At 34.8% G+C, this 12,959-nt stretch overlaps 1 protein-coding gene and 1 long non-coding RNA gene across 2 annotated transcripts in view; both read right to left on the bottom strand.

The window, feature by feature from the left end:
- Positions 1-12,959, bottom strand: part of Myo81F (unconventional myosin 81F) — a 189,983-nt gene that overhangs the window by 69,248 nt on the left and 107,776 nt on the right. Inside the window, exons 11-12 of the mRNA XM_075290991.1 lie at positions 7,523-7,659; positions 1,900-2,143 (exon numbers count right to left, since the gene is read on the bottom strand). Of these exons, the coding sequence (XP_075147106.1) occupies positions 1,900-2,143; positions 7,523-7,659 (381 nt within the window). The remainder of the gene's footprint in view (positions 1-1,899; positions 2,144-7,522; positions 7,660-12,959) is intronic.
- On the bottom strand, positions 10,008-10,965 carry LOC142239663 (uncharacterized). The gene is made up of 2 exons (XR_012723092.1): positions 10,934-10,965; positions 10,008-10,762 (listed from the first exon to the last, which is right to left on the bottom strand). It is a non-coding gene; the product is annotated as an uncharacterized LOC142239663 (long non-coding RNA).

The following is a 12,959-nucleotide window of genomic DNA, read 5'->3' as shown; positions in this document are numbered from 1 at the left end:
AGATGATAGTGATGAGATTAAAAGGCTTAAAAGACTTCATGTTTTAGGTTAGGTTATGTGGCAGCCCGATGTATCAGGCTCACTTAGACTATTCAGTCCATTGTGATACCACAGTGGTGAACTTCTCTCTTATCACTGAGTGCTGCCCGATTCCATGTTAAGCTCAATGACAAGGGACCTCCGTTTTATAGCCGAGTCCGAACGGCGTTCCACATTGCAGTGAAACCACTTAGAGAAGCTTTGTAACCCTCAGAAATGTCACCAGCATTACTGAGGTGGGATAATCCACCGCTGAAAAACTTTTTGGTGTTCGGTCGTAGCAGGAATCGAACCCACGACCTTGTGTATGCAAGGCGGGCATGCTAACCATTGCACCACGGTGGCTCCCATGTTTCATGTTTTAGATCTCCCATTTAGAAAATAAACAAAAATATTCTTGTTATAAATACATAATTAAGCATCATAATAGTATTTGATATTATTATTTCAAATGAGATTACGTAAAAAAAAAAGAAAATGTTATTAATTTTTAAGTTTAATAGAACTTGAAATATCTGTTTTATTTTATTTATTTATTTATATATTTACAATCATAATGAATTATGAAAATAAACAGGTAATATAGGTGCTAACAACATAGGATTTCGACCTATAGAAATATCTGTTATTTATAATGTTTTATACAATTTTGCTTATTATTTGAGAAAAAAAAGAACTATATTCAACATGAGGCAATCATATTGCTCTTCGAATATGATTGTGACAATCATGTTTGTTCTCTGCGTGTACGGTCGTAACTGATTTTTAAGCCTGATGACAATCCTATTGAAAATACAACTCTTATAAGAAAATTTTATTTGGTCATTGGTCCTTTTCATTTCATTTCATTTTCATTTTTTATTAAACATCCTTTTTCGTAATAAATGAAATATTAGGACAGGAATCGAAAAACAAGAATGTAGAGACACTACAGGTAAATTAAGCAGAAAACACGCAATTTTTAAAGCAGCCTAGTAAAAAAATTCACATGCGTAGGAAGCAATACGCAAATATTTTAGCATTTTGCGCATTTAGAATGCTCAAAAAGAATGTATGAAAATATCTGAAATTTGAAACCAAGTTTCTTTATAAACTACAAACGGTTTTAACTTACTATTGTGCAATAATTTATTGCATACGGCATGCATGAAATATAGTTTTAACGTAAGTGGGACATCGCCCAAAAGAATCATGCATGATGGAAGCAACTGTGAAAGCTATTGTCATGATAGTTTCCCTTACACTATAGCATCCGGGGATGCAATATTTTCTGCTGGAAGAATAGGGTCTAATAGTTTTAAAATCTGTAACATTACATCCTTATTGTATAATCAGATGTATAAATCATTCGTTTAAATAAAAACTAATACGATAGGTTAGGATAAACTAATACGATGAACAACATAATATTTAACAAACCACTCTAAGCACCTTTTGAATGGTATAACTTGATTTTTAAAATTTATTTTATTTTCTTTAATAAAAATATTCGAATAGTATACTTTTTTAATTTTCTTTCCAAACTCGAATTTTTATAAAATATATTCCAAAAATAAATTATTTTCTTATATCCATATACAATAATTCCCTATAAGAAAAAAAGCATATAAGAACATGTTTTGCATATTTTTTCTGACTTTGTTCTATCCGTTACCTACAGTAATACGAAGACATATCTAAGGACTTTTCATTTTGGTGTTAAAATTCTTTGAGCAATTAATAGAATGGGTAATTTTGAAGTAATTAAGCATGTATTAAAACATAAAAAATAAAGGAAGATTCGGACATTATTTGAGCAATTAAGCGTGAAAGTTAATTAGGCTTAGGGGTACATAAGCGACCAATACTGTATTTACTCACCGCAAGATCAGAGCCATCTATTGTCACAGTATTGTTACAGCTATTAGGCGCAGATATCGCATTGTCTGAATTGCTAGATGGAACATCACTTAGAAATGCAAATATATTGTCTAAATCAAGGGCTTCATAATTCAAATTTCCATTACTTTCGTCACATTTAAGCGTTGGTGATAAGGCGTTGTAACGCATTAAAGACATCTGTTCGGCCATGTGTGACAAAACTCTCATTTCTTCTTTTACAATTCTGAAATGAATAGAAAAATATTATACATTAAGTTTAATAAATGTAAACAATTGATAGGTTGGCGGCATTCAAAATGTATGGTGAATTATGAGACATTCCTGTAAATCGTACGAAACCCCATTCGAAAGAGAAGCAGTCACTCGAATTCGAATCAATTTGGATTTTTTTTTTTCTATTTTTGAAAGTTCGTTTGTAACAGGGCATTCGTTTGTAAAATTATAAATCTTTGCTTATGTGCATAGGTTAGGTTAGATGGTGAACTTTTCTCTTATCACTGAGTGCAGCCCGATTACATGTTAGCTCAGTGACAAATTCACGAAAATGTTTCCAATTAAAATTTTAATCGAGTTTTAAAAAATATTCAATTAAAAAAAAGTAGCAATATTAAAACGGAATGGAAAATGGGCTAAGAGCGGCATTGAACAAGCAGATGAGTTCGCACAAAATCTACAATCTACATTTTCAAATTATTCGCAAATACCAAATAATGCAAATAAAAATCTTCGCCAACAATCGATCCATGCCGAAATTCCTATTGACAACATTTCTTTTAGAGAAGTGTGCAATGAGGTCAAACAACTCAAAAACAACAAATCTGGTGGTTTCGACCAATTAAAGAGTGATGTCGTTAAAAACGTACCATACCATAGTTTCGCGCGCTTGACCGCAATAATGAACGCTTTTCTAAAATTTAAATATATACCTAGCTGCTGGAAAGTTGCAGAAATAGTCATGATACCCAAATCGTGCAAAACCCCTCATGATCCCAACTCATATAGACCTATATCGCTTCTACCAGTTATAGGGAAGCTCTATGAAATATTATTCCGCAAAAGACTGGAGCACCTTGTCCATTCGAAGGATATCATACCTGAGCATCAATTTGGCTATCGCCATTCGAAGGATATCATACCTGACCATCAATTTGGCTTTCGCAAACAGCACTCAACAATCGAACAAGTACATAGGGTAACTGAAAATATCAATAAAGCCTTTGGAAATAAGCACTTCCACAGTTTTCTTGGGCATTTCTCAGGCATATGACGGTGTATGGCATGAATGTCTTATTAGCAGCGATAGCTCGCGCAACCGCACAGCCGTTGTTGCAGCTGACTGTTTGGCCAAAATGTCTAAAGGCAATAGATGCAGTATGACATTAAGGGAGTTTGTTCCTGTCTTGCTGAATGCACCTGAGATACACAAGCACGCCATACGCTGAACTTTGTCTAAACTTGTCGGCTGGTGAAGTGCCGGCCACCAGACTACAACACCATATAGCATTATAGGTCTAACCACTGCCGTGTATAGCCAAAGCACAATTTTCGGTTTTAGTCCCCACTTTTTCCCTATTGCCTTTTTGCACGAGTATAAAGCTACCGTTGCTTTCCTCGCCCTTTCTTCAATATTAAGCTTAAAGTTCAGCTTCCTGTCCAAAATAATACCAAGGTATTTTGCACACTCCCTAAAGGGAATTTCAATACCCCCTAAGGAAATGGGCCTAACCGTGGGAGTTTTGCGATCTTTGCAGTACATGACTAGTTCTGTCTTTGCAGGATTTACCCCAAGACCATTATCTTTCGCCCATTTCTCAGTTATCCGGAGGGCTCTCTGTATAATATCTCTAACTGTTGATGGGAATTTTCCCCTGACTGCTAGCGCCACATCATCTGCGTATGCCACCACTTGTATCCTTTCTTTTTCTTGGGAAACCAGAAGGTCGTTTATAGCAACATTCCAAAGAAGAGGTGATAGAACTCCTCCTTGAGGAGTGCCTCTGTTCACATACCTTTGTATGTTTGCTTGTCCTAGTGTGGCTGAAATGCGTCTCTTCCTTAGAAGTTCGTCTAACAGCCTAAGTATACCTGGATCAACATTTAGAGTTATCAGTCCATTTAATATCGAGCTCGGATGGACGTTATTGAACGCCCCTTCGATGTCTAGAAATGCCACGATTGTGTATTCTTTGACAGATAGTGAGCTTTCAATAAAGCTGACTAGTTCATGTAATGCGGTCTCAGTAGACCTGCCCTTCGAGTATGCATGTTGTCGTTTCGAGAGCAAACTTGAATCGACGCTAGTTCTAAGATAAATATCTATCATCCTCTCCAGAGTCTTAAGTAGGAATGATGATAAGCTGATTGGTCGGAAATCCTTCGCATTCGAGTGAGAGGCTTTTCCCGCTTTAGGTATGAAAACGACTTTTGATTCTCTCCACTTTCGTGGAATATATGCTAAGTTGATACATCCTATATATATCGCCGACAACCAGGGGATAATTCTGTCAGCCACCGCTTGTAACTCCGCCGGAGTAATTCCATCAGGTCCGGGGGATTTGCATGATCCAAAGCTATTTAACGCCCATTTTATTCTGGATTCTGACACAATTTCCTCGATAGGAAACGACCGCTGAGCCACTGTGGCACCTCCAGTGCATGGTTCAACCGTCTGATTTCCAGGAAAATGTGTGTCCAATAGTACCTCCAGCGTCTCCTCACTGGACGTTGTCCAATTGCCCTCCGATGTTTTAATGAAACCTGGAGCGGAGCTCGTGGATGCTAGCACCTTCCGTAGTCTGGAAGCCTCGAACGTATTCTCAATGCTGCTGCAGTAATCATGCTGAGTTATGCTGAGCCTTTCTCAGTTCTCGCTTGTATCCTCTCAGATTCTTCTTGTAAGCGTCCCAATCCACAGGAGCTCTGGAGGACTTTGCTTTGTTAAAGAGCTTCCTGCACGATTTCCTCATATTACCTAACTCCGTAGACCACCATGGTGGTCGATTTTCCCCCCTTGGCTTCCCTTTAGGGCATGCAGCTTTCAGTGAAATGTTGAAGGCCTTAGTAATCCTCTCCACTGCATGTTCGATAACTTGCACAGTGCTCATATTTGTCTCTGGTATTTCCGGTATCATCATATTGAACGATTCCCTATACCAATTCAAGTCAGCTTTCCTAACATTTGGCGGAAATATGGTCTTGGTGGTATGAACATCAAATTTGAAACTGATGTAGCGATGATCTGAGAAGCTGTGTTCACTTAAAACCTGCCACTCAGATATCATTTCATTCAGTTCTTGCGAGGCCAAGGTGATGTCCAAAAGCTCTTGCCTGTTTTTAGTGACAAAGGTTGGGGCATCTCCCTTGTTGCAAACTACCAGATTAGTACGCAAAATAAACTCTATTAGCGACTCTCCCCTTGCATTAGTATCACTACTTCCCCATATAATATGATGTGCATTCGCATCGCATCCCATAAGCCAACTCCAGGAAGGCCTCAACAAAGTTTATCAATGGACAACTGATTGGGTCTAAAATTGAACAACAGCAAATCTCTACACGTCGACTTTGCAAAAATCAATACGCAATATAAGCCTCTATACATAAATACAGAACAAGTACCGCATACAAATTCCACAAAATATCTTGGATTTATACTGGATTCCAAATTAACTTGGAAAGACCACTTCGATAAAAAACGTGGAGAATTGGATATCAAATATCGTAACATACAATAGTTAATGGGCAGAAATTCCGTTCTTTCAAATGACAACAAACTCCTAATATATAAGCAAACACTAAAGTCAATATGGCTATATGGTATTCAACTTTGGGCGGCGCATCAAATTGTGCTATAGAAAAAAATCAAAAATTTTAGAATAAAGCAATAAGATTAGCTGTTAATGGTCCATAGTATGTTCCAAAATAAGGACCTGCATCGAGACTTAAATAAGTACAGTTCAGCAACACGTAAACCGCGAAGCTGTAAAATTACTAGAACCTTCACATCAACCTAGAAGATTAAGGCGCTTTAATCCTCGATCCGTAATCCGTTTTACTACGTAAAACCGAACTACACAATCGAATAACTTTTTTTACATAAATTTTCTTAATTCAATAATTCCTTGAATTAAGATAATTTACTTCACGTCTATCGACACCAACATTTGAACTACTGCACAGAAAAAAATTTCACAAAAAATTTTCCAATTAAAATTTTAATTGAGTTTTAAAAAATATTCAATTAAAAATTTAATTGAATCAACAAATTTTTTTTAATTGAAACAAAAATCAATCACAAACATTAATAGTATCAATTAATTTTTTAATTGGATCAATTAATTTTTTAATTGATACTATCATTTCTGTGATTGAAGACATTTCAATTAAAATATTAATTGGATCAATTTATTTCGTGACTGGATCAGAAAAAATTTTTTTGTGTGTGGTTAGTCCTTTATTTACCTAGAGACTAGTTGCAGTATTAGTTAAGCGCAAAGTATGTACAATAATTGCTTAAATAAATAATAAAAAAATTAGCTCATTTACCGGGTTTAAACAAATTAAAACTAAACATATTAACATTTTCTACTACGTTTAAAATTGTGCAATATAACGCACACATGATTTGTTATTGACTAAAAACAACTGATAATTGTGTGATACCTCTTGCAAGTTTTTACTGGTAAAATGTTCAATTAAACTTCTCTATATCTCACGGCCATTTTCATGTAGCTCTGTTAGGTTTTAACTCCCAGTTAACAGAAAGTAAAATCGAAATATCTTCTCTCCGGTTAACTTTAACTGAAAAATTTTCAGCATCCTAACTGACATATAGAATATATAAGCAAGATGTCAGATATGTCCGTAGTACGGTTTTTTACTGGCTTTTTTGGAGAAAACAAATAAAATGTTATGACTATAATCAAAATGTATCGAGTAGGCGAACGGGCCTAATATGTCTTAAATATTGTCATAGTCTCACAAAAGTACAATTAAAATTAATTTTTATATTATTTGTTTCTTAAATTTTATTTTTTTTAAATTTCAATAAAAATGTGACTTTTTTTAGCAAATGTAGCGGTTTTAGATGAAACAATTTTGGCAACGCCTGTCCGCAGTTCGATTCTCCATCTTGACAAAAAACGTTTGTATTACAGAAAAAGTGCTGAGAACTAAGTAAACAACATGTTTGTCCTTATTAAATTGTTTTCACATCCTGTAAAAAAAGTCAACACTTTTTGTATCCTTTCGTAATGCATCGGAATATTGGTCTCAGACCTCATAGAGAATATATATTTCAGGTCGTCTGATGATATCATATCAACTCACGAATGAAACTAGATATCAACTTGACATTTTGGCAGTATCATTCTCCACATAAACCAATCTCCAAATTGGAATTCGTGACCTTACAGGTGGGGCATTTTTCATTTCATTTTCATTCATTATATAAACTCATAAAAAACACAAACAAAATATCTTGCATAAGCCGATCACAAATTTTGTCGAGATTTCTGTATCTTATACAAACCTTCTGTTCGCAACCCACAATGTAGGGAACTTCTTAGTATGAAAAGCTTGATGGACTTTGTGAATCACTCACCTCTCACAATCCTCCAATGGATTTCCTGTATCTGGGCTATTTAATGCGTCTTGAAGTTCCTTCTCTTTTTCTTTTTCCTTCTCTTTCTTTTTCATTTCCTCATCCACACGTCGCATCTCTCGCAATGCAGCAGCAACCTATTAAAAGCACATACAACAATAAAAAGTTAGAATATAAAAAACCTATAATATTATTTTGTTATAATTGGTTTATGTTAAGTATAATTGATTGGGTTCAATATTTAGCAAAAAAGCTTTAGCTTTCATAGTGGATATATAGCTTAAAATTCATGATTTATTATCAACTAATATCGTATAGCATTAAAAACTATTAAGTAAGAGCTCAAGTCGTGCTGATTGGCAGATAAGTCCCCGGTCTAACAAAGAAAAACACATTTTTTTGTCAAAATTCGTTTTTATTATTCAACATAGTTCCCTTCAAGAGCGATACAACGATTATAACGACCTTCCAATTTTTTGATACCATTTTGGTAGTACTCCTTCGGTTTTGCCTCAAAATAGGCCTCAGTTTCGGCGATCACCTCTTCATTGCAGCCAATTTTTTCCCCTGCGAGCATCCTTTTGAGGTCTGAGAACAAGAAAAATCGCTGGGGGCCAGATCTTGAGAATACGGTGGGTGGGGAAGCAATTTGAAGCCCAATTCATGAATTTTTGCCATCGTTCTCAATGACTTGTGGCACGGTGCGTTGTCTTGGTGGAACAACACTTTTTTCTTCTTCATATGGGGCCGTTTTGCCGCGATTTCGACCTTCAAACGCTCCAATAACGCCATATAATAGTCACTGTTGATGGTTTTTCCTTTCTCACGATAATCGATAAAAATTATTCCATGCGCATCCCAAAAAACAGAGGCCATTACTTTGCCAGCGGACTTTTGAGTCTTTCCACGCTTCGGAGACGGTTCACCTGTCGCTGTCCACTCAGCCGACTGTCGATTGGACTCAGGAGTGTAGTGATGGAGTCATGTTTCATCCATTGTCACGTATTGAAGGAAAAACTCGGGTGTATTACGAGTTAACAGCTGCAAACACCGCTCAGAATCATCAACACGTTGTTGTTTTTGGTCAAATGTGAGCTCGCACGGCACCCATTTTGCACAGAGCTTCCGCATATCCAAATATTGATGAATGATATGACCAACACGTTCCTTTGATATCTTTAAGGCCTCTGCTATCTCGATCAACTTAATTTTACGGTCATTCAAAATCATTTTGTGGATTTTTTTGATGTTTTCATCGGTAACCACCTCTTTCGGGCGTCCACTGCGTTCACCGTCCTCCATGCTCATTTCACCACGCTTGAATTTTGCATACCAATCAATTATTGTTGATTTCCCTGGGCAGAGTCCGGAAACTCATTATCAAGCCAAGTTTTTGCTTCCACCGTATTTTTCCCCTTCAGAAAACAGTATTTTATCAAAACACGAAATTACTTTTTTTCCATTTTTTTCACAAAAGACGCTCTATCTCACAAACTAATTGACTTACAGACGTTAAATTTTGACACGAATCATTTGAAGGTTGGTACTATATAAAAATAATATGCATTTAATACTAGCGATGCCATCTATGTGCAAGACCGGGGACTTATCAGCACTAACACTAATTGTTTGCCTCCAGCGGGGCACAGTGGTTTTAAATCGCTTTTTTGGAAATAATTCTGCAACATTTGAATGGATAAAGATAAACCAAATTTCATACCCCAGAGGTGACGAACTTTCAACGCCTACAGGTCAGCACGTGGAATCACCAGGGACCCACAAATGTTCAAACTTAGAGAAAAATACCTCAGCGTTCACACAAAAACGGTATCATTATCATGTTGATATCTTTATCCGTTCAAAAGTTGCAGAATTATTTCCCAAAAAAGCGATTTGGAACCACTGTTCGGCGGCGGCTTGACTGCTAAGTCGATATAAATTTGTCTATTCGACGCACAATTATCTATTATGAAAACAAGTTGATGCCATCCAAATGGTAATGAGATTAACAGTATAACCAAACTTACAATCAAATTTACATTTCATTCAAATTTTCGGAGCTAAATTTTTGCAAAATTATTATAGCAATTTGATACTGATCAATTTTGGGTGGAAAGATCAAGAATGTGGCAAATAAATACCACAATTACACTAGTTTACAAAAAAATTTTCATGTACACTTGATGAGAGGCAACTTTTCTTCAGTGTTTGAATTTTGCTCAAGAATGAGCTGAAAAAATATAAAAGCCTTTTTTACTTGAGTGCCGGAGCACACATGAAGCTCGGCACTTTTTAAAAAGGGCGTGTCGACAAGACAGCTCCGTACCGATGCAATGAGCAGCTCTTTTCAAAAACTCGTAGAACTGTTCTATAAAATGAGAATTGTTTTGAATTTTGTATACATAACTGAGATGCCATATTGTAAATTATAAATATTTTTCTAGAAAAACAATTGGAAAAACAACCCAGCAAAAATTAGGTAACCACATCTCATTACAATTGACATTACCAGGAGTAAAGCTGTCATTACACGTTGCATTACATTGCGGCGAGTTATAATGACTAACTTGTAATGACGAAAATAAATACTTTTCGGTAATTTTCGAATTGTTATTCTCAAATTTTATGCAGTTGTAGTTAACGAATTAATAAAATAGAATAAATGATGGTACCATTAGGTATAATTATTCACATAATCGAGCACTTACATAAAAAATCAAAAAGAATATGTAATGTAACGGTAATTCTGAAAAATTTTCCATTAAGAAATTTTTATCACAAACATTTCATAATAATTGTGTTTAATGACATTATCATATTATGTTTTAAATAAATGCTTTCTTATACCTCATTTACATTACATTTCCAAAATGCGCTTAAACTAAATTTCAAATGCCATTTACCTTATAAAAAAGAGACTTAAAATCCACTTTTAGTAGATTTTGAACCTTATGTGAATTGGCTATTGGATATATTATAACGTAATTCACGAATCCAACTCCCTTAAACAACCTACATTTATTTCTATTTTAAGTGTGAAATTAATTTGCATCTTATTTAGATTATTTATTAATTTTTTTGTTTATTTATACAATATTCGTTTCTATTCAAGTAGTTCTCCTATTACAGCATCACTCGCCATATTTTGATCCATTGTAATCGGAAACATTAAATCAATCAATATTTCCGAGATTTGGTTGCCTGAGACAATAAGTGGCTATTTTGCAAGCTTTGGTGTATCTACGAATAAGTCATTACATATTAGGTGATTATATGCTTTAAATGCACTACTTATTTTATGGCCGAAAGTATGCCTGGGGAGAAGTACTTTCCTTCTAGGACATGTGTATGTAAATGTAATTCGAAGGGATGCCAATTAATAAGTGGTTATTAATTTTTAAATAGGCTTACCTACAAGATTACCGGGTAATGAGAGTTTTTGCTGGGAACAATTGGAAATACAAAAATATGAAAGTACAGTGCACTCGCGGTAACGTGAACATTGTGATACCACATTGGTGAACTTCTCTCTTATCACTGAGTGCTGCCCGATTCCGTGTTAAGCTTGTCATTGAGCTTAACATGGAATCGGGCAGCAGTCAGTGATAAGAGAGAAGTTCACCAATGTGGTATCACAATGGACTGAATAGTCTAAGTGAGCCCAAAGATAATTGAGTATAACAAGATTAAGCATTGTGCTCTGCCCAGGGATAAATTCAAAACGGCAATATTCACATAAAACCATAATGAATATTCGCTTTAAAATACACATAAGTTTTATTTTAATTTTCTACAATTGTTTTGGTATAGCTTTTGTGGGTTTTTATTCAGAAATTTATGAAAAACACAAATGTTATGATATTTTCCGACGCAAACGGCAGTACATTTGAGAGACACGTCGACGCAAACTTTATGATATTTTGTTGGCAGAGTCCTCTGGTGCTTCAGTTTTGCTATGACAAGACTGCATCTTCTTCTCAATTATCTTTGGTGAGCCTCAGAGCGTCCCGGAAGGCGGTAATCAATCCAGTGTAGAACCAACTACGACCCATTGAAAGAAAAAGGTTTAAAAAACCATCAGGAATTTGTGGCATCTTCTTAACAACTGACTCTCGATGTTGTTGAAATATGTGGTATTGACACATACATATAAAATTTACAAAAGCTTTAAAAAAAAACGGAAATTAACAGAAATTTGCCTGCAAATAAATTTTTGAAAATCAGCAATTTGCCGTACAAAAAAATGGATAATTCGTCGTGGACATATTTTCAAACCAATGAAGCGACTAGTGAAGCTGTTGGAAAAAATGTAATCGATCAATGAAATCATTAAAACTTTCATAGTGGCTTACTATCGCGGTTTAGGGTTACATACAAATTGTTTACGGACACAATTAAAAAATCAAATCAATACTACCAACGTGTTTCTCCGTCTCCATTAATTTCATTTGTATTTCCAATTAAAAAAATACACATATGGCATCACCAATTTCAATTTGTGCAAAGATAATTGAGAAGAAGATGCAGTCTTGTCATAGCAAAACTGAAGCATCAGAGGACTCTGCCAACAAAATATCCTAAAGTTTGCGTCGAAGTGTCTCTCAAATGCACTGCCGTTTGCGTCGGAAAATATCATAACATTTGTGTTTTTCATAAATTTCTGAATAAAAACCCACAAAAGCAATACCAAAACGATTGTAGAAAATTAAAATAAAACGTATGTGTATTTTAAAGCGAATATTCAATATGGTTTTAGTGAATATTGCCGTTTTAAATTTATTCCTGACGGAAAAGGTCCATTGTAAAATACGATTTTTTTGAAAATTTGGTTTCTTCGCATCGATATTTTTTGAACCACTTAACTTATCACAGATCCAATTATTATACGATTATTCGTCATTTTAATACCTTTCATTTAAGTACACGGTGGAAAAAGTGTGTTTTTTATATGTTTGGATACAAAAATAAGATGTTTGGGACAAAAAAAAATTAAATCAATATGTGTGGGTACAAGAATATTGTGTTTGAAAACTAGTATATTATGCTTGCAATCGATATTTTAATATGTTACAACATAATATGTTTACGTGAATAAATTTTTTAATACGAAAAATGTTTGCACAGAAGCATATAATTCTTACAACCAACGTCCAAACACGATATTTTTGGGAAAGTTACACTAAAAGTAGAAACAATACTTGCTGCGGAAAAATATAAAACGACATTTAAAAAATACATTTTATGTTTTCAGTAAACTTAAACTTAATACGCAGTTTTTCAACCTACTAGAATTAGAAATTATTATTTCCAATTTAGTGGTTGTGGTTGTCACCAATACTTTTTGTTTAATTGACACAGAAAACTATTATTTTTCATTTCGGAGATAATAAGCTACAATATGCATTATTCCTCTATTTTTATTATTAACGTCGTCTTT

The sequence above is a fragment of the Haematobia irritans genome, chromosome 1, assembly GCF_050003625.1.
Source record: "Haematobia irritans isolate KBUSLIRL chromosome 1, ASM5000362v1, whole genome shotgun sequence".
NCBI classification, from domain to species: Eukaryota; Metazoa; Arthropoda; class Insecta; order Diptera; family Muscidae; genus Haematobia; species Haematobia irritans.
The sequence above is the reverse complement of the archived record's forward strand: the minus strand, read 5'-3'. Positions and strand labels throughout refer to the sequence as shown.